Genomic DNA, 23,288 nt, shown 5'->3' on the forward strand with positions numbered 1-23,288 from the left:
CAAGTGCTGTGGACGCTCATTGTTCCCCAGCTCCTTCCCAGACAGGGATGCAAGGGCATGGCCCGATTTGAAAATTACTTCTATTCGAATAGATACTTTAAGCAGAATGAAAACAGTCCTTCTTCAGACGCCTACCAGGCTCTCGTCATCAAAAGAAACGTATGATCTACAAGTCGCAAGGACGACTGCAGAGATACATACATTATTATCAACTAATTCCCCCGTACATTTCGCGGAAATCCTGAATGAAATCTTAAATATTTCTGATACCAATGGGGTCTCAAAGGTATTTAAGACAGTATTTTCGATGGCATTAACACCATTCAAAGCCATACTGGGTATTTTTCCAGATTTCGTCCATTCGATTTTTGCCGGACTTCCCCTGATCTTGGGACTAATTGCAGGAATCCTATTCTTAGTCCTTATTTTTCGTTATGGCAACCCATGTCACAGACAAAACTCTTGCGACAAGGGAAGAAACAATCCTAGCCATTGGATACCGGGACCGGATATCAAAAATCCTGGGACTCTCCCGGCTTAGACACCTGAACATGACTTGGTTTCTATCATTTCGACCAATGTGGCAAAGATGTGTTTTACCTGTATTGAGGTGTCTGCTATGCGGAGAAGAATGCGTGTTAGATACCTGTCTGACGCTACAATCGGATGCGCCGATGGATGCAGAAACATTGTTGAGCCCGATTAAGGTTCATGCTTTGTGCTGCCCTCAAAGGCTACCAATCCTGATGACGGCATTCGTGGAAGCTTCACCACTACGATTGATGGGTAGTGAAGTTCAAGATGAAAGCAGCATCGAACAGGTACGACCTTCTGTCAGTAATGCAAATCAGAATGTCAATGGAGACAATCATGCGCAAGAATGCATGATTACACCTATTTCCGAGTTAGTGGAACTTTACCAGGAAGCTGTTGACAGTTTTTTCGAAAGCCTAAATGATATGATGTTCTCACCCGAACAGAAATAGAGACTTTTGAGCAAGCTCGCACACGGCGTTCCCTGAATTCAGCCTTCAACTTTAAAAATAAAGTCACATGAACATTTTCGCTCCAGTTCACGGACAGCAGTTTTTTCAGCAGCCCCAAATATTTTTGCATATTTTTCGGGACACTATCTTCTGCTTAAAGTAAGAACTATTCTTAGAGAACTAAGGTTTCTAAATTTTAGATAGCTTATAGACATTAGCTGCCCGCTGGCATGTTCATAAAGATATTTTATTCTGTGATGGAATGGTCTCGAAACTTTTTTCTGTCAGAAACCATTTCATGTGTAATTCTCATATACCAAATAAGCAATAATGTATACAAATGCAATTACTTTGGCATTTTTCTACAGCTTGAGTGCATACAATATATATGTCTGCAATTTTTCAGTATATTTGAAAATTTCGAAATGCATTTATGTATTTTGGGGTGGTAAGGTATACACACTACTCTATAGTATGTTGTACTATGTTATACTATGCCTAGATTAGTAAATATGTCCATAGTTAGCGTGGAGTGGGTGTCATGTATTCCTATCGGTTCTGAATCGATCCCCCTATTCCTGACCCTATTCTAGTTAAACAAACCAACAAGTTAACTAGCAGTCAGCCCATGAGGCAGAAAACCCCCATGATGCAGATACCGTTATCTGACGCAGTCACACTATGGCACAGGAACGTGTTATCTGATTAGGTCATAACGCTTGCGATCTAATTAGACAAGCGATATTCCTCCAGCCCCTGATAAGGCATACGGAGTTCTCATAACAAATCAAACCTATGACAACCTGGGCAAAACCCTGCGGCCATTGTTTTGATTTCACCGAGAACTTTAGTAAAAGAATGTGCTAACAAGCAAGTCGTATGACATCTTTATTGACGTATCTATGTCCATCCTTACGTCAATCTCGGCACCTTAAAGGTATAAATATTACCGATCTTGCCATATGCAAACACACGCGTGGTGACGAGACGGAGCAGCCATACTTGCCGAAGCCGAGAGCAGAGCAGCCCCGCCTTCCTGACGCGCTGAGAGACGCGCTGCTTTCTCCTGCCGAGAATCCAGCCCCGGCGTTTCTGGGCAGCCCTTGCAGGCCGCCTGGAATATCGAGACCAGAGAGAGAGATACCATTCCTCATTCATCCTAAATTCCAGGTACAGAACTGAATAACCCCTCACAGAGAATTCTTTAGTTATTCACTTGGCAAAAACAAACTTAACTTAAACTGTAACTTTCTATTCCCGCCCACGTATTAGGCTTAGGTCAGGTACACGGGGTAGGCGTATTTAGAAACACCAGTTGAGTACGTTTAGTCAAATGTATATGTGTATGTAAATATATTTTATTCATTTTAAACATCTTATGGCTTAGAAACCATATCAATGTTTTTACAGTATTACTTTATACTATTGCTTTTAATGTATGCACTTTACTTAGCTATAAGTATTGCAATAATATCGATCCATTTCTCTTGTATGAGAAAAGAGACTGATCAATAAATAACATCTTTTATTGAACACGCCCGTCTCTTCCTTTTCTCTACATTCTGATGAGACTAAGAATGCACGTACTGACTGAGTAAAATAAATTGCCTTTTGTTCACACGACTCTCGAGATTGACTCTTGATTAGGGGAGAGCAAAGTTGTCATGTTCTATGGTTGTCAGAAACTAAATCCCTTCTTGTCTAATCAGGGAAGTTAATTCCTCCTTGAACATTCGAGAAAGTTTCTAGCGAACTCTGAGCTACGCTGGCAAACCCAAAACTTAAGTCTAGTATCGACAGTAGTAGACCTAGTTAACGTCTGGCCTAGGCCTTTACTGCTGTAGGTATTATTCCAATGCGCAGAGCCTATTGGGAAGATAGGAACTACACTACAGGAGATTTGTGCTTTGGAGATTTGTGGTTTGGAGATTTGTGCTTTGAAAAGTCATCGACATGTGATTTGTTTTGGTTTAGGCCAAAGATTATGGAATATGGAAATATATGAATTGCAATTTATGTAGGCAGGTAATGAGGAGACTTTTCTCTACTTTTTATAAAATTTGAATGGCACTCCGTAATTTAAGTGCTACTTTGCATATAATATTGCATATGCTGCAATATTTTTGGCATTCCTTTTTGAAGCGCACATCGAAGACTGTGTTGCTTTTTGGAGGTACCATAATAGGATTTAAATAGAATCAGCCGGCTCCCCTAGAGGGCATACCTAAATAGGTTTAGGTATAAAAAACATATTTCTTCCTTGGTGTCTACGTACCCCATGGAATTAAAATATGTACATAAAAAATGGATCCTGCTCTGTGCACTTAGTAATGATGCAGAGCGATTCTTGGTGTTCTGCCAGCCACAACTAGTGAATTTGGTGTATTTTAGCTTCTTCAAAATGGAACAGTCTTTGGGCTGTTTTTTGTGCAGTTTTTTTTTTTACTACTTTTGAGAAGTCTGTGGGCTGTCTTTTGTTTCTGTCTTAAGTGTTGATTTGTGGGTTAAATGTGTCTTTAAATGTCTATGTGATTTGACATTGGTGGTACTTGTGTAAGGAAGTAGCGATTGCGCTTTTTGTGTAAGAATGGCTAGCCTTAAGCGCACTGTATTGTGTGTTCTAAGTGTATGACCCCCTTCGGTAAATGTCTGGAATGAGCTCAATATGTCTGTTTAATTATTTTTTTTGCAGTCATCATTCTGTTATGCAAAATGTCATTTAGTTACTTACATATTAAATAAAAATCCAGAAATGAATTATATAACATATGCTAAATAGCTGCATGTTACTATTAAATACACCTCATACAGAGGAAGAAAAATGAAATTGTGTGTTTTGCAATAAATAGACTAAAATACATACGGTTACAGCATTTTCCTTAGATACATTGTATTAGATATTAAAAGGCATTCACCTCATATGAGTGAATTTGATTGTTGCTGAACTAAACACACATTATAGAACGATAGATTTGACTGCATTCAAATGCCTCAGTTTTTAAATAGAATGTCACCGTGCTTACATTTCAACACTAGGAAAAAAGAAGCTTTCCAACAGCTGTGCTTTATTTGTCTCACTGAGTAGCAGCTGTCTTACACAACCAACAGAGTTTATACTTTGTCAGGGCATTACACCTATATAAAAATATTTTCATTTCCTGAGAAAGGCATGATAATTTGATGCCTGTAGGTTAAGTAACAGCTGCATCAATAGCACATGGCTATTTTTGACTGCAGTCCACAGAGAGAAAGGAATACTGAGTGAACTAGGAATTCAAGCCAGTGTCAGCCTGGTATAGAGGCTTGCATGCTTTTAAAAAGTCACAAAAAAATCAGTTTCATTATTTTGGATAACAGGGAAAAATTGCAAGTAGGGATTTCCTTTCTTAATACCTTTCTACATAAACACATCCGTGGTTCTGATGTTAAATAATAACTGTCCTTGAAAAAATGGCGCAGATATTTCATGTTACAAGTAAGGCTTCTGTGCTTAAGCTAATCAATGAATGTGTTTAAATATGATAGGCAAGTAATGAAGCTTGCTTTTCATATGTGGGACCATCAAAATGATTGGTTTTATTAAAAATAATAATAATAATAATTCTACGAAAAAAGAATATTATTAAAAAATAAGTGCTTTAAATTCGTTTTTTAATCTTTATAAAGCCTAATAATCATACTGTGAACTCCTAGCATTTAAGTTGAATTTAAGGAGTGCTGTACCGCAATAGGAGGAAACTTAAATGTGAAATGTCTCTTTACCCAGGCATACAAAACTCATTTGTATAAGGGTATACCTTATACATTTCTGATTTCCCATTTCTGGGCTATCTAGAGAACACTCTGGGGATTCCTATTATGCAAAAATATTGTAGGATATTTATTTTAAGTACCCCAAACATCAAGCTGAAATTGGGCAAAATTCACTATTTAAAAGCAGTTCTGCCACACAGAGCAGCTTTCGAACTGCTCTTAGGCTTCAGTCAATGCACACATTTAAGTATATCATAAATAGCTGTCCTCTATACTGCTAGAAAAGTATACCGCACACTGCTTACAATTGAAAATATGTATAAATTCCAGCAGAAATTATTCTCTTACCTCTAAATTGCTGGCACACAGGAATGGAATAGGTCTGCTTTTCAGCTATCACGCTCCAGGGTCACTTTGAATTGGGAGAACTGCATGGAAAGCCTTACACACAAAATAGGACAGTTGGTAAAGAGTTACAGTTGAGTTCTACATTTAGAAGCCTGGCAGGGCTCAGAGCAAGGTTTGCCTTTGACATTTTGACATCTGCCAATTTTTGAAAGACAAGATGGCAGTGCAGGGAGAGAAGGAGTAGTTTTGCCTACCTTTTTTTTGGCAAGAGCAGGATTTTATGCACTTATATGAACGCAAGGCAATATAATGATACATCTGAACTTTGATTAACTTATAGCTTTGCCATGTATACAGCACTAATGCTTTTAGTTTGAAGATTACTGTGCAAGGGTGGAGGCAATGGGATTTAGTTTGACTTCATGTGCCCTCATGTTATCACTAGTATACTTGCTAAAGGGATTGGTGGTTGGTTATTAATGTTTCTAGCTAGCTCAATGTGCTATTTACCTCCTACGAGTTTGTTTATGCCCAGTTGCTACAAATAGGGGTTGATAGTGTTGACAGAAGCAAAACATGTTTCAGGGTTTCCTACTGTCAAAATGGGGGAAGGAAGCTAGCTCCTCTACAAATTAAGGGTAAGTAAATTTATGTTTTCTCTCTCTTTTTCTTACTTTGTTTTAGCCTGTCTAAGTTGTCTGTGAAACAGCCATGAGACATTTAAGTGGCTATTCAGTAATAATGTTTTAAACATTGTTAGCATTAATAAAATGAATAAAATATATATGCTATGTTAATGCCCATCCTGTTTGAAAGAATTATGAAAGGATGAGTAGTCTAGATTGCTGTTCCCTTATTTGATCTTTAAGGGGAACTAGATGTGGGTACTTTTTGTTGTACAATTCTCATGTGATAACACCATTATTATTAGCTAGTCTGTGCAAATAAGCCGACAGTCCGTATTAGAACTGATGTTGCATAGTTTAGATGGTGAAAAGTAGAATGCAGGGAAGATGCCCATGTGATCCTTAGCAAAGATTTTTGAAGAAAATATTGTTTTATATGAGTTTGTTTTTCACAACATGTTCTGCTGGAGAAAATGTACCCACTATGTTGAAGTTTTTTTTAACTTCTTTTTGTAATAAGAATCCCTGTTAAATTTGCAGTTTTAGATTTCCCTGCTGCACTTATAATATGAGAGTATCGTCCTAAGTATACAATGTAGGTGATTTTATTAAGAGAAATCATTTTAGAAGTATCTGCAGTCCTGTACAAGTAATGGAAAATCTATTAGTAAAAGTGTAGAACATTTCCTTTTTTCTTGAGGGTCTTCAGATTAGTAATATAGGAATACACAGATGTAAGGATTTAGGGTATGTATGTATTGTTTTCTCTTCATCTCAGAATTTAGTACATGAACACAGACTTCCTTGGCTGCTTGGGATTGGGTGATGTATTACTCTTGTCAGTTCACCAAAACGTTCCTTTTATACCTGCCAATAGGTCCAGGCTGTTGTTTTCTTTCTCAGATAGATGAAGTGGTTCTTGGGTGCTTTGCTAATGTATGGGGCGTCCCCAAGACTATTATTATTATTATTATTATTATGATTATATTTATTTTTATAGAGCGCGCAGCTACCCGGAGGTTTCCCGGCGCTAAGACATCTTGAGCGACAGTACAGTTGGGGAACATAGGGGCCTGTAAGGGGTTATTGGTTAAACAACCATGTTTTTAGGTTCCTACGGAATTGGAGGTGGCATTTATCTGTGCGGAGTTGTATGGGGAGAGAATTCCAAAGAGAAGGGGCAAGGTATGAAAAGGAACGTCCACCCATTCTTGCTCGGGTTATCCTGGGTACCTGAAACTTATGTTGGCCTGAGGAGCGAAGGGTTCTTGGGGGGCAGTATTGATGAACAAGGGTGCTCAGGTAGGAAGGTGCTTTACCTGCCTTAATTCTGTGCATGAAACACATGGCTTTAAACTTTGTGCGGCATTCGATTCGAAGCCAATGAAGACTGCGTAGACCAGAGGAGGTGGAAGATTTTTTGGGAAGTTTGCAAAGCAGCCTAACCGCTTCATTTTGTACTGTTTGGAGTTTCCTAGTGACTTCTTTGCAGGCTCCCAGGTACAAGATGTTGCCGTAGTCCAATCTAGATGTAATTAGGGCTTGGACTACGCTTTTTTGTGTATCCTGGGGGATCATCCACATGATTTTCCTGAGCCACTTGAGGATGGTAAAACAGGTGGCTGCAACTCTAACCGCTTGTTGTTTCATAGACATTTGGACGTCAAAAATGATACCAAGATTGCGGGCGGTTTTGGATGGAGAGGGTGTTGTACCCATCTGGGGTGGCCAATGTTGGGGGCCCCATAGAGCGGTGTGTTTACCAAACAGAAGCAGTTCGGTCTTTCCTCCGTTAAGTTTCAGTTTATTATCATGCATCCATTTGGCAATGTTGTTTAGACCGGAGCAGAGGGAAGACGGGCTAGAGTGTGCATTGGCGGAGAGTGAATAAATGAGCTGGGTATCGTCAGCATATGAGTAAATCGTCAACCCAGATTGTTGTACTAAAGAAGCAAGCGGACTAATATATAAGTTAAACAAAATAGGGCTAAGGATTGAGCCTTGGGGAACACCAAATTGAGAGTCATGGGGTTTGGAAGAGGATGTAGAAGAAAAGACTTGGAAAGTTCTGTCAGTAAGAAAGCTTTTGAGCCATGCAAGGGCAGATCCAGTTATGCCACAAGTTTGCAAGGTGTTAAGAAGAATGGTATGGGAAACCATATCAAATGCGGCACTGAGGTCGAGTAAAATGAGTGCCACGGTTTCTCCATTGTCAACTTGCCGGCGTATGGTCTCGGAGACCCCTAGGAGGGTTGATTCGGTTGAGAAGCCTGCCCTAAATCCCGATTGGGATGTGTGAAGGAGGTTATTTGTTTTTGTAAAGTAGGTAAGTTGGGTCACAATATGTTTTTCCAAGATTTTGGAAAATAGGGGTAGGAGCGATATTGGGCGAAAATTAGAAGGGTCATCTGGATCCGCAGTAGCTTTCTTCAGTAAGGGTGATACCATGGCATGTTTCCATGTCTTGGGGACTTTGGCTTCCCTTAAAGAAGAGTTGAGGAGCTCTAGAATGAGCATAAGTGAGGGGGTGTCAAGTGTCATAAGGATTTGTGGGGGAAAAGGGTCCAAAGGGGAGCCAGATTTGATAGTTTTAATGATTTCACGTAATGCTGACAGGTTGAGCAGATCCCAGTTAGCTAAATTCTGAGGGGTGTTACCTGAAGATGGATCCGGTCTAACATCATCGGAATAGGGAGTCATTATGGGAGATTCAAGTAATATTGGAGATGAAGTTGGTTCTTTGAAGTCTGCATACATTTTTTCTATTTTGTTTATAAAAAATTCTGCAAGAGCATTACACTGTGAGGAGTTGAGACAGGGGGCTTTCGGCTGACTGGTGGAACCGGAGAGTTCTTGCACAATTTTAAAAAGTGCTTTGGGACGATTTTGTGCATTTTCAATAGTTGATTTAGTATAGTCAGCTCTGGCTATTTTACATTTCTCATGATATTTTGATAAGGCAGCTTTATATAGTAGCTTTATCGAGGGGTCGTAGTGTGCACGCCATCGGCGTTCTAAATTTTTACAAGCAGTTTTTTCAAGCCTAATTGAGTCAGTAAACCAAGGGGCAGGGGGATGATGTGGGTTCTGTTGTTTATTTCTTTGTGGAAGACATACATTGATGGCAGAACTAAGCCAGTTATGAATAACTGCGGCTTCCTGGATGTTTGTTATGTTAGTAAGGGGTCTGGTTTCGTCAAGGCGTGTGTTCAGCTGGACGATGTCGAGTTTTTTCCAATTTCTCATTTTCCTAGGTCCAGTGGGAGCATTCTGAGAGGTGATAGGCAAGGGGACAGTTATTATAAATTCCACCAAGTAATGATCGGACCAGGGGATGGGTACATGTGGTTTACATATAATATTATCAAGATTGGAAAAGACCGGATCCAGTAGATTGCCGGCTTTATGGGTTGGGCCAGAGTTGCAGAGGGTAAGGTTTAATGCAGCTAGGTCAGCTATGAGGTTAGTACTGGTATGACAAAAGATATCATTGAAGTGGATATTTAAGTCTCCGACTATCAGAAAATTAGCGGCCTCTAACAGGAATGGGGCAATGAGCTCAGGAAAGGAGGTTGCCCAGATGCTAGCTGTGCCAGGAGCACGATAGATTAGAGCACCGGATAAGGTGACATTTGGGGATAGTAGGAGTTTAAAGTGTCCAGCCTCACAGTTTTGGATGTCAAGATCTATCCATTTGCAGGTGTATATATTTTGAAAGATGATTGCAATCCCGCCACCCTCTTTATGCAGTCTATTTTTGCTAATGTAGGTATAGTTCGCGGGTAGGGCTGCTGCTATATCTGGCCCCGAGCTACTGTTCAACCAGGTCTCAGTAAGAAAAAGTGCCGCTGGTTGGGATGTTGTAAGTAGATCAAAGATATCCATTTTATGTTTTGGTAATGACCTGCAGTTCAAACTAATGAAAGAGAATTTATTTAGGGATGGAGTAAGATCTTGTGTGGGCCGGGACGGTGGAAAATCGGCAGTTTCCATGTTAATTGCGGAGGGTATAGATAGGAGGCTTAAGTTGCAGTTGGTACATATTAGAGGGGTATGCATGCAGTTGAAGGCCGTGCCTTGTGAGCATTGAGCGGTATTGCATGCAAGTAGAATATCTCTGGAGTAAGTAAGGAGAGTTTTGGAGGTAGAGCTATGGGTTATGGCCCCTGGTCCCGTATGGTCGCCTACGGGCGCAGACGGGCAGGACTTTGGCTTGACTTCGGCGCGACATCGGCGTGCCCGCTGCGCGGCCGAGGACACATGGGAGTATATGGATAGGGGTGGAGTCAGCTGCTAATCGCTGATTGGTGGGGGATCAGGAAGTTGTAGTCACTTCCTCACTGGTGGGCTGTTCGCCGTCCCTCCACGCAAACCAAACTTTTGGCGGTGGACCGGGGACACGAGCGCTGTACAACAACAAAAGTGAGTGCTTTCAATATTTAAAATAACATGATTTTTGACACAAGTTTAAAACGTGAGCATTTCGTTTTTACCAGCGCTCTGAAATCTGTGGTCTCCTAGCTGTTCTCTGCGTTCAAAATGAATCATTTTTTGAGACTATCCTCTCTGTTGATAGATTATTTCTGTGCCTTGTCTAAAGACGTTTTGATCTGTTCACCAATAGATATTTGCTGCCCTACAACCATTGCCAGAGGTACCCGGAGATCAAATCCAGCTTGGGGAGTCAGCACCAGTCCAGCCTGAAGCCAAAGTGAAGGTAACCAGCACAGGTGTTGCTGCTAACTAGGACCTCAGTAAAGGCGGAAGCCCTGGGATGTGAATTGTGTACCCCATGCCACCGTCTTAGACGAAAGACGGGGTCACAAATCAGAAAGGAGAAATTGTAGATCAAGTTTTTGATGCCCAGCTGAGAGAGTCACAGACCGACCAGAACGGCGAGGAGGCTTTGCTTGAGGTGACCCCTTTTGAAACAAGGGTTGCTTCAGAGATCCTAGCATCAGGTCTCTGAATCCTGGTCCCAAAGTGAATGCAAGCTTACACCTTTGTTGTTCAAGAGATACCTGGGCACAGTGGATGCAATGTGTGGCCCCAACGAAAGAGCACTGTGCCAGCAGAGTAATATAGGAGTTAGGGAAGGACTTGAGTTTAGGGTACAGGTGCTGTGTCTCTGGTGCCTGTTAGATTGAAGTGAAGAAAACTGGTGCACTGCCTGAGACACCGGACAGGATCGCTGAGGGCATTTGCCCTGGGGGGTGGTTGCCCTATCCTGAAAGAAGAAACTTTTTCCTTGAAACTGGGCTGTGATTCTTGAGTTGCGAGTTGTGTAGCTCCACCGTGGAAACAACAAGAGCCTGCCTGTGAGGCTCAAACAGACACAGGGAGAGGACTACCCTCTGGCTGGTTGTACAGCGACTTCCATTTCCCAAAGACTTTTTCTTTTTCTTTTGTTGTTAATAATGTATCCTTTTGGTCGTCCCATTTTTGAGGAGGAGCAGTCCTTTGCGGCTTCTCGTTCTAATGCCTATGACCCTGTGTGCTCCTCTTCGTCCTTTGGAGCCAGAATTGTTTTTGTAATAATCTGTCTGATTTCCTTAATATTTGCATTACTTGTAATCTATATTCTACACGAAAAACGTTTTTCTGAGCAATTGAAAAATGTTGCTTTGCCGTCCTCCTAAAAATATGATTGATGTTCTAGCCCTCATAAAGGAAACACTGGAAAATCTATTGAAAATGTTTTTATTAGAAATGTGCTATTGGCTATTCTGAAATTGAAATGGATGGTCAATCAAATGCATAGGAGCCCTGAACATGTTTTTACTAGATGGTTCTAGGAATTGCTTTTTGCTTAGGACTGAAAAAAAATGATAATTCTGTTCGTGGTAATAGTCCTTACTCTCTCCTGCTATCTGTATGTTAATTATGATCCAATGCTCTGTTTCCTTTGTACTCCTGCTTATACCCTATATATACCCGCTTAATGAAATGTTTATATTGAAAAATGCCCAACTAGCAATGAATTTGGATACTGATACATTTATGAAAATATATGTGCAAATATTTTCTATGTTCCTACTGGATCATAGGAATGTCTTTAGCTCATGATAAAAGGACTATCTGTTCAAGATTTTACTTGGCAGACATCTTAGTTGACCATGTGCTTGCCATGTGCTGTCTCCCTCTTCCAGAGCCTTGCACATGCTCAGAGGGGCCTAGCTGGTAGAATGCAACTGCTCTTATGTTATAACTGTCAGGCTATTCTTGCTGATGTAAGGAGAAATATCTCTCCTCCCACTTTGTTGAGCAAGCAAATCTTGCATACCCATATGAGTCATCCCCTTGGTTTTATGCTGACTAATGTAACCTAAGCATATATAAGGACCCTGTTTTCTGTACTCCTTAGAATGCCTCCTACAGTTGCCTGAGGGTACTGTGTGATGTAGTATGCCTCATCTGAGGTCAATAAATATGTTTTCTTTATATTACAGCTTCTGTGCCAATCTCTTCTTTGTTGGTTTAAAGGAACAAGGTGTATCTGTGAACCCCTTAGGAGGTTTATACTTCTTCATGATGGTCACAGTTGGGAGCTTTGGACACCCAAAGGACCGTGTTTTTATAGGCAGTCTCCAAAAGCGTAATGTTATTTACTTAAGACCACATTGGTCAGCGGGATTAATTTCTTAAACACTTATGCCTTCTGGTAGCAGACATCGCGTCAAGTACAGCACCTGAGGCCCATGTTTAAGATGAGCTGTTGAGCTGTTTTGGAGTTATTATTGAGATGGAGTGGAGAAGCGTGGCTCAATGGTTAGAGCGGCAGACCCTGATGCAGAGGTCTGGCCCGGGACCAGGGTTCAATTCCCGCGGCTCTTCGACTCAATCTCCCCGGACCTGATAATTCTCGCCTCGGTGCCTAGTCTAATCATGGGTCCCACTCTGTGACTCTGGGCAATAGCTTGCTTAATCTCCACTATGGCCCCAGCAGCACTTGGATGCCTGGCTTCACCATGGGGGTGCCCAGGAGTGGACATTTCACATGGAAAAGCCAGGAAGGGTTCCACAGCGGTATGAGTGCAGTGCCGGGATGCCCTTTCACGTGGGCAGCCGTGCGCTTTACAAATACAACACATTTACATTTGCATTTATTTATATTTAGGCAGCCAGACGTTACAGTAACATAGGGTCTGTAACTTTAACTGATGCTATCCCAAGTACCAGCATCACTCAGTACCACCACAGCATCACTCTGCAGCGCCACAGCATCAATCAGCATCACCACAGCAAGTCGGCACCACCACAGCATCACTCAGGGCCACCACAGCATCACTCAGGGCCAGCACAAAATCACTCAACACCACCACAGCATCAGTCAGCACCACCACAGCGTCAATCAGCATCACCACAGCAAGTCAGCACAACCACAGCATCACTCAGGGTCACAACAGCATTACTCAGGGCCAGCACAAAATTAATCAACGTCACCACAGCATCAGTCAGCACCACCACAGCGTCACTCAGCACCACCACAGCATCAATCAGCACCACCACAGCATCACTCAGGGCCACAACAGCATCAGTCAGCACCACCACAGCATCAGTCAGCAGCACCACATTATCACTCAGCATCACTTAGGGCCATCACAACATCACTCACCTTCACCACAGCATCGCTTAGGGCCATCACTGCATCACTCACCTTCACCATCACTACAGCATCACTTAGCACCACCACAGCATCACTCAGGAACACCACAGCATCACTCAGTACCACCACAGCATCACTATGCGCTACCACAGCATCACTCTGCAGCACCACAGCATCAATCAGCATCGCCACAGCATCAGTTAGAACAACCACAGCATCACTCAGGGCCACCACAGCATCACCCTGGGCCACCACAGCATAACTCAGGGCCAGCACAGCATCACTCAGCGCCACTGCTGCATAACTCAGGGCACACACAGCATCACTCAACGACATCACAGCATCACTCAACGACACCACAGCATCACTCAGTGCTTCTTACACTTTTTAATTACAACTTCTCAACATGCTTCACAGCAGCCATACTTTTCTACAGCACAGCTTAGAAACATTGGCAAAGTCAATAGCTCTACCTAAGCATTTAAAAGGCCCCCCAATGCATAGCCAATAGGTCTCGCCTTTGTGACATTGTAAGTGTTTAGTTATCCAGCACAATATCCGTCATTAAACAACATCCAGTGTTAAATGGCTAAACACTTATAAGATCCCAAAAGCGATACCTATTGGCTATGTCAATGCTTGATTATTTTTGATTAGAGGTGGAATCCATGAGGGCCCTTGAAACATATCTGCGTCGACGAGCGGGTGCAACCAGCACGTTTCACAGCAGTCGGTCGAAAACAAGCGCCATCTTGCACAGATCAGGCCGTGTCAATGCAGTTCAATATTTCACAGTTGTGCTTGGTCTATGGAAAGCCCAGGTCCTTCCTGGGGGCAGCGGTGCAATATTGTGCAGGGTCCTGTGGTGTGTCCAGTGTACTGCGCTTTTTGTCAGGGGCAGCCTTGGGGGCAGATTCTCCAAGGCTTTCCACTGGTGAAAAGTCATGAAAAGCGGCACAAAGTCTTGGAAAGGTATTAACATTGAAGCACAAAGGTATTTTGCTCCAGAAAGCTGCCCTTTTCCTGGCGGAAATTGCGGCTTCTGCAGCTTTGCACCACCATGATGTTTTGATTTTACTAAAACTATTCACATAATGTATTTAATGATCTGGGCTTTTAGTGAACCATGTTCATCCATCAGTCCATTATTGAGTCATGCACATTTCTCTTCTTCCCACTATAACCTACAGCATTTGGCAACGCGTCAGCCCCCCTAAGCCATTGGCTGGCTTCACTGTGAGTGACAGCATGGTGCCCATTCACAGAACCACATCCACACGCAAATCACTTCCCTTAAGTGCCAGGGACTTCTATGGCAATGTGTGCTTTTTGAGACCAAAAACTGTTTATGTTCTTGCCATTTATTCTAGGTTGATGAGGGCCCACAGCTTGTCCAAGAATACCATTTTGCAATTACCCGTGAAAAATCAAAACAAGCCTTGGCAAAGCCAAAAGGCTGGCTGCCAGAGCCAGACCTATTGGCTTTGCCAGTGCTTGTTAATAAATGTTGTTCTGCGCTGCCTTCTCCCCTTTGCACAGCACAACAACTTTGGCTACTGCACAGTGTTGCACTAAAAAATAAAAAGTCTACTCTTGGTGTGAAGGACCCCATAATGCATGGCTCCTGTCTTCGATACATAAACTGCGAACACTCGTCTACATTTCGCAGACATGGGTCAAGGCCTCTTCATTAAACCATTCAATGGAATGACTGGCAACCAGGCGCCTTGATGCCCTCGGGCTTAGTTGCGCATTATAAGATTCCTTTAATTTCATTTCATTTCAGGTGATATTCCACTCGCAGAACTAATCACAGTTTGCATTAGTGGGGATTGGAACACAGATTTCTCGAATAAACCAGGATTAAGTTCTTAGCAATATCTTGTTTTAACTGTGCTCTGCTCCAACAGAAGAACCGTCACCCAGACAAAACCATATGGAATAAAAGTAACTCAAGAAAGAAAAGCAGTAGACAAGACTGAAATACCCCCCATGCTGTATGACCGGGTCATGGTGACACTGGTGGGTGGTTCTACCTGGCCTTGATTCCTATGAAGCTGCAGGTTTACCTGGCGCTGCAGTGGCTGGAGCGAGCGGGGCCACACCTGTGGGCGTGCCTGAGAAGGCTGCACCTATTTGGCAATTTATCCAATCAACTCTTGTCTGTACGGTCGAGTCAAACTTTTGCTTTTGAACAGTTACTGTCTCTTTGATCGCGTCTTGATCCTGGGAGAGCCCTGTTTGTAGCTTCTGGTGCTCCACCTGGAAGGTTGGATTTGAGTGGTCCATGCTGATGAGCCTCCCCAAGGCGCTCACGCGGTCCATCAGGAAGCGCTGGGACACCTCGCCGTAGGTAGCCGAGATCATGTTGACCAGGTGGGCAATGTCACTGACTCTGGCTGCTTGGTTGTACAACAAGTCCTTCACAGAGGCATCAGAGGGGTAGCTGGGAATGCCCTGCACGGATTTAACCATCTCCACCAAGTTGTTGATGGACTGGTTGAGAAGTTGGACAGCCGTGGAGTTCCTCATTGAAGGCACGTGACCCATTGACTGCATGTAGACAGTGGTCAGGTTTTTTATGGAGTGCCTTCCGTACGCTGAAGACTTGTTTGAAGTCTCTGCTCTCACAGTTACATTCCCCGAGGTTTGGTTCAAGTCGCTTCTCATCATCTTGCTGGCCTTCCTTGAGTTCCTGTAAGCTTCCATCACTTCCTGCATAAGACGATTGGCTGATCTAAATCCTGCTCCAGCGGAATGAGCCAATGATGTGCATTCTCTGGATACCGCGAGCAGTCTTTCTAGTTGACTTGGGAGCAGGGTGTTAGCTATCGAAGATCTCTGGAACAAAACCCACACAATGTTTACACTAGATTTTGGTATGGAGGCCGAAAGAAGCCTTATCTGGTCCATGTTTTTGTTTGCTGTGTTGAACGCAGACCAGGCAGCGTTGCTGACCTGCATTAAGGAAGCAGCAAAGGACTGTGGGTATTTCATATATTTGAAGCCACCTGTCGGCGGCTGCAGGTTGATTGGAAAGTCTTCTTGGGCTGATGAGAGCTTGGCCAGTTCTGCTATGATGGCGATGGAGCGCGGGGCGGCCACTAGGAACTCCTCTAATTTGGCGATAGGTGTCATCATCACCGCGGCATCCCGCATCACATCCTTGGCTGTGCGGACGCCTTTGACCATCACACTGAGGTTAGCAGCTGCTGCTTTGCAATCCCGTTCCTTCCTGCTTCCTAGAGAAGAGTTCAAAGAAGATACATTTTAATAATATCAAAAGAGTTACCCATTGTAAGACAATATGGTGAGGAACAACGTATATGAGGTCAAAAAGTTTCACTCAATGCACACGGTGGACGAATGGCACGCGCTGATATAAGCCGGTTGGAGACGCCACCCTGGGAAATATGTGACCCACCAAAGAAAGTACAGTGGGCGGCTCTATTGAGTTACACCTACTGACAGAGGTCAAAGTGGCCATCAGGAAATGACAGACTTAGCGCCAGCCATACGTCTCCCTCACCTCACCACCTTCAGTTGTTACATGGCATAGAGCCTTCGGTCCACTGAAGAGAGCTGTGCACTAGTACCCACCACCCTACAAGGCTCCAGCCTCGCTCTACTGAAGGCTGTCTTCCATGAAGCTACCTGGGTTACCACAAGGCACTTACCCACAAACCCCGCCCCCTTGTAGGGGAAGTGGCCCTGTAGCAGGGATTCTGCGCATACACAGAACTGTGCATAGAGACTTGGAACCTCAGTGAATTAGGGTGTGCCAAAACTCACCTTAGTAGCCAAAATCCCCTAACCAGACTAGCAATCAGTGTCTCATTGGTTCTTCCATACCCCCAATGATTAGACAACCCAGAACATGGAGGGTACCTCAGGCAATGTGGAACACATGAACACTCTTTTGTTATACTCGCATATCAGTCCAAAACAGGGAGTAAATGGAGACACGTGCAAATTTGAAATATTTATTTCTAATGTTGTGTTCTCAGGCGCAGTATCTTAGATAATACGAGCAGACATATTATAAGCAACAAGATTATAAGCATAGGTACTATTCCATAAAATACAAAGGGAGAAAGCATGTTACAATGCTAATTGGAAACAGGCTAGATTATACCTAGATCTCACCCTCCCTTGCTAGAAGGTTATTTTATATCTAAAGAAGGTCTCTCAGGGTTACATGGGCGGCCCCATACCACTGGTCCTAGCAGAAATGGATCACATCATTTTCTACGCCAGCTCTCTGCATGCGAATGTTCTCCAAGTGTGTGTGAGCATGCCTGCGCAGTGCATTATTGAACGCGCCAAAATCAGAGGTGGCCACAGCGGCATATATGTTATGTCTAGAACGTGCGCTGATCAGTCCGAACAACAACCACTGTGTTGAAATAACCTTGAAGGCCTCGGCACTCACTGTTCAGACAAAGCTTACCAAGCAAGGCTGCTACTATAGGAACACATATTATTCTCGTGTGAAGCAAAACAGTCTGCTAGACTCTAAACATTTATAATAATGTGTGTCGTGTGCAAAGGCAGCAGAAAGGAAAAATGGCGTTCAAACTTCTAATAAGCTCATGTCAACTTAACACAGTGAGTGTAAATGCAAGGATCATCCTCATGACAGACCTCCCTTCCAGACTGCATAGAAAGACTCACTGCATCAGGCTATCTTGTGGCCAGTCTGTGGTTTTTAAGAGTTAACACACTCAACCCTTCCCTGCCTGGCTAGGGATCAAGAGTGTGATCCAGGAAAGACCCCAACAAGAAGCATTCTCCATCTGTGCCCCGTGCTCTAGAAAGAATCTCTCCTAAGGGTAAATGCGCACAACTCGTCACTGCACTGCTGGAGACCAAGAGGGTGACTTAGGAACAACCTCAAACAAGCAGCCTTCTCCATCTGTGCCCCCGTGCTCTAGAAAGACCCTCGCCCATCTCTAGAACCCTTCTTGGTCTTTTACTTCAGAAAATACACCAAGATGTTCTTATTCTTGTACAACTCACCAACTGCAGGCTCCATAAACCTTCCCAATTAACAGGACACCCAACCACACCTAGGACCCATCATTTTTTTTTTTTTTTGCATTTGTAATGCGCGCAGATACCCACAAAGGGTTTCCCGGCGCCAGGACTAAGAAACCAACAACACAGAAAGCAAAACGGCCAGAGACCACAATTATTTATTGAAAAGCCAGGTTTTAACGCTTTTCCTAAAGCTGACAAAGTTTTCCTCCTTTCGTAGAGCTGGGGGAAGGGAGTTCCAGAGGACTGGTCCCAGATAGGAAAAGGATCTCCCTCCCATTCTGGCCAGTTTAAATCTGGGTACCACAAAATGTGCTCCATTTGAAGAACGGAGATTACGTGCAGGAGAGTAGGGCCTAACTAATTTTTGCAAATATTTTGGTGCGGTTCCTGCCTTTATTTTAAACATATAGCTCAGGGCTTTGAACCGAACCCGGTTCTCCACCCTGAGCCAGTGCAGGTCCTTAAGGTGCTTAGAAATCCTTGCTGTCCTGGGGATTTTACACAGCAACCTGGCTGCGGAGTTCTGGACTAGCTGAAGCCGCCTGATCATGGCTAAGTTGGAACCCAGGTAAAGGATGTTACCGTAGTCAAGCCGAGATGTAATAAGGGCATTGACTACGGTCTTCTAGGTATCAGCAGGCAATATCCAGATAATCTTCCGCAGCCATTTGAGGATAGTGAAGCAAGTACCAGCCACTTTGTTGACCTGCTGTTTCATCGATAGTGTATCATCGATGTGCACCCCTAAATTTCTGACATGGGTAGCTGGAATAGGAAAAGCGCCCAGGGATGGCGGCCAATGAGTATCCTGCCAAAGGTCTCCGTTTTTACCTAAGACCCATCATGGTCCTGCAGGAGATGAAACCAAAAACGCTAGTGACGAAACAAGGGATTCAATGGATAAAACACGTCATATTGACCCCAGAAAGTCCCACGTGAGCTGGTCTGTTGGCGGGAGGCACATGGGATAGGGCCATACCCGTCACTGGTCCCAGCATGCGGGTCAGCCGCGGCCCCAAACAAAAAGTCAGAAATATGACTATAACTGTCTTCAGCTGACAAAATTAACCACTAAAATCACTGAACAAGAGTCCAAGTACAGAACTTAAACCGTTATTGTCTCTCGGAAATATTTACAAAATATTTCTAGACATCTGAGTGCACAACCTGTCTGCAGGAGGGAGGGGGTCAATAAGACCAGGTTTAGGGTAAGGATTGAGGACTGGCGTTCAGATTAGGATAAATCAGGGGGTGAGGTTCACAGTTGCATTAGGATTACAGGTTGGATTAGAGTTTGGGTGAGAATGAGGGATGGTTTTCAGGTCAGGTCAGGCGATTTCCAATGTAAGTAAAAGGATGAAGGTTTAGAGCCAGGGATAGAGTTACTGTCCAGGTGGCGTGAGGGTCAGGATAAGGAATGGAGTTAAGGGTAGGATCCATATTGGACATATGGAACATTTTATTATATTGTGTTTGTGTTTGTAATTGTAATTTGGATAACTTTCATAAACTCTGCAGAGGGACCAGGGCCTCCTTTGAGCTGCACTCGTAGCCCACACTGAAGGGTTACAGAGAAGATTAAAATGCCCCTGGCGACAGAAAGTGAAAAGCTCCTCTCATGAAAGCTGGGGTCTTCCAAGCCAGATATTGTCAGCCTGGTGCATCAAGGCTGTGGGTTGGTGGCTCTGAGGGGGTGCAACAAGGCGGCAGTGAGCGTGCCTACTTGGTACAAGGGCTGTCCTTTAGGCACCGGGTTTTGGAACACTTTTCTGAAGTTTGTTGTGCTTTCACAAAAGTCCAACACACGTCTAGAAGCTCATGTATCTGGAGTGTCAAATTGAGTAACTCCCCAACAGTGATTGCTCCTTGCTCCTGTCTCCACACAAGAATTGCCCTTGCTCCTGTCTCCCTTACAGTGATTGGCCCTTGCTCTTGTGTCCCCCTCAATGATTCCCCCTTGTTCTTGTCTTCCCTCACAGTGAATACTCTTGCTCCTGTCTCCCTACTTGCTCCAGTCTACAATTCAGTGATTGCCACTTGCTCCTATCTTCCACACAGTGATTGCCCCTCGCTGCTGTCCCTCCACAGTGATTGTCCCTTGCTCCTTGCTCCTGTCTCCCCACAGTGATTGCCCCATTGCTCCTGTCTCCCCACAGTGATTGCCCCTTGCTCCTGTCTCCCCACAGTGATTGCCCCATTGCTCCTGTCTCCCCACAGTGATTGCCCCTTGCTCCTGTCTCCCCACAGTGATTGCCCCATTGCTCCTGTCTCCCCACAGTGATTGCCCCTTGCTCCTGCCTCCCCACAGTGATTGCCCCTTGCTCCTGTCTCCCCACAGTGATTGCCCCATTGCTCCTGTCTCCCCACAGTGATTGCCCCTTGCTCCTGTCTCCCCACAGTGATTGCCCCATTGCTCCTGTCTCCCCACAGTGATTGCCCCTTGCTCCTGTCTCCCCACAGTGATTGCCCCATTGCTCCTGTCTGCCAATCAGTGATTGCCCCTTGCTCCTGTCTCCCCACAGTGATTGCCCCTTGCTCCTGTCTCCCCACAGTGATTGCCCCATTGCTCCTGTCTGCCAATCAGTGATTGTCCCTTGCTCCTATCTCCCCTTCAGTGATTGCCCCTTGCTGGTGTCTCCCCACAGTGATTGTTCCTTACTCCTGTCTACCCTCAGTGATTTTAACTTGCTCTTGTACTCTGATGACTCTCAGCTCGTAATATCATTGTCGAAACAGCCAGAGATCATTGCCAGTGGCTTTCATGCCTGCTTGACTGAGATTATGAGCTGGATGAGTCGAAACTTCCTTAAGATAAACACCGACAAGAAAGAGGTGCTGGAGTTCGGCAAGGGCCAATCACTGTGGAGCCATACTTGGTGGCCGACAGAGGCAGGTGAATGCCCTTGCTCTACCGCTAAGGTTAAGAACCTAGGAGTGATCTTTGATGATCAGCTCAACTTCTCGGCCCAGGTCGATCGTCTGACTTCCTCTTGCTTCTTCTTACTGAAGATCTTACGGAAGATCTTCCCTTCTATCCCGCAGGAGCTTCATAAAACCGTAGTAGTAGCTCTTTTTCTTTCAAAACTAGACTACTGCAACGCTCTTTTCATGGGAATTGACAAGTCACAGACGATGAAATTACAATCACTGCAAAACGCGGCGGCACGATTGTTACTAAATATTCCCAAAGGCCATTCCACCTTGGTGGGCATAGGGGCACTTCATTGGCTCCCTGTCCAGCAAAGAGTTGATTTTAAGGCCCTCTGACTGGTGTGCACAAGGCACTCTCTGGAGGTGGTGCGGCGGAGATCCAGAAATTGTTCTCCTGGTACATCCCCACTAGAACTCTTAAATCTACAAACGCGGGTCATATCCATACCCCTAAAACTCGTAGAGCGAGATGGGGGGGTCGGAGACTATCATACTGTGCAGCTAAGCTATGGAACCAACTGCCGTCTACCAGCAGACTTCAACCTAGCCGGCAGATGTTTAGTAACACTGATGTCCTGGCTGTTTCCTTCAAAGTAAACTATCGGCTCCAAGGCCCACTATCCCTCTGTACACACCTAGCACCAAGACGCCTCGGCATTCAAGCGCTTTAAAAATAACTATCCTATCCTATCCTATGACACCTGGGGCAACTTACACCCCCCTTCCTATGCCACTGGGTTTTCTACTGCATATTCGAAACACACTTGCCTAACTGTACTGATTTTGGTGCCTTAAATATTTTCATAAAGATACTTGTTATTGTTATTTTTACAAATTGGTCTCTGATTTATTCTTGAGTGTGTGTCTCATTTATTGCCTCTGTGAGTACAGCAAATGCTTGGCACTACCCTCTGATAAGCCTAGCTGCTCGCCCACACTACCACAAATAGAGCCTTAGTATTATTTACTTTTGCCTTTGTTACCGCTCTTGGACTCACTGGATTCTCTGCACAGTGTACTTCGTTTCAGTGCGCTCTATAGAGAGCCGGCTTCCTACAGCAGGCGTGCAGCAGCCCTCATGTGCACAGGTCAGCCAGTTCCACATACCTGAGTCCTAATCTCTCCTCCCAGTGCTATGGCTGTGTGGCATGTTACATGTGTGTTGCGTGGTTAGGAGACATTGTAGAGGGTGAATGGTGTCTTGTGGGAGCCCATTTCCAAGGTTGCCAAGCCCCACCCCTCGGAGCCCAGCTGCAGAGGTTTCAGCCTCACGGGGGTGGAGCCAGGGCCAGATGTTTTGCACATTATAGGACACAAGAAACAAAGTGCAAAACTGTTGGATTCAGAGACATTAACGTTGCTGTGAGTCTAGAGGCCACGAGCCATCAACCTTCTGAGGCAGAAGCAAGCACAGGAACTACAAGTCCCCTTACAGAACTAGACTCCCAGAGGGCCAGTTACCGGCGCCATCTTGGGTTGGGTTTCTACGTTGACGGGGCCTCTCCCCAGGGCACTCTTCAACAGAGGTCTGCGGAAAGAGCAGCACCCTGCAGGGAGCTCAGACAATGGACCACCCCCGGGCAGTACTCACCCTTGTGTCTTCTGGACACCTTTCCATCCAGGACTTTACTGGTGGCATTGCTGTTCTCCAGTCCTGCAGAGGAGAAAAAGGTAAAGTTACTGTTGAAGCACTCAACAGTGTTTGGTGCAAAGAGGAAAGGTACAACCTAGTGCCTGCGGCAAGTAAGAGTTAAATACTGATGCAAGGCGCTACAAGTAAAACTACTCGCAATGTGCACACTCATTGGTGTGTAGACTCTTGTCATAACCTTACAACACTCCAATCTAGACTACAACAATGGCCAGAGTGTAAAACAGTATTTGGATTTGAAGTAAAGCGGGTTCTCTAAGCCCTGGTTTTCCTTTCACTTTTAGACTTCAGGTTTTGACTTCTGCTTTGGCATAACCTTTCAATTCCATAATACTTCCCCTTTCAGA

At 44.3% G+C, this 23,288-nt stretch overlaps 1 protein-coding gene across 1 annotated transcript; it reads right to left on the reverse strand.

Annotated features, from left to right (window-relative positions):
• Window positions 1-15,328: 15,328 nt before the first annotated feature.
• Window positions 15,329-22,978, reverse strand: LOC144819189 (uncharacterized). Its single transcript, XM_078677165.1, has 2 exons — window positions 22,882-22,978; window positions 15,329-16,561 (listed from the first exon to the last, which is right to left on the reverse strand). Exon 2 carries the CDS (start codon window positions 16,509-16,511, stop codon window positions 15,369-15,371), a length of 1,143 nt encoding a protein of 380 aa, XP_078533291.1. The 5' UTR covers window positions 16,512-16,561; window positions 22,882-22,978; the 3' UTR covers window positions 15,329-15,368.
• Window positions 22,979-23,288: the final 310 nt, after the last annotated feature.

Source organism: Lissotriton helveticus, chromosome 2_1 (assembly GCF_964261635.1).
Source record: "Lissotriton helveticus chromosome 2_1, aLisHel1.1, whole genome shotgun sequence".
NCBI lineage: Eukaryota > Metazoa > Chordata > Amphibia > Caudata > Salamandridae > Lissotriton > Lissotriton helveticus.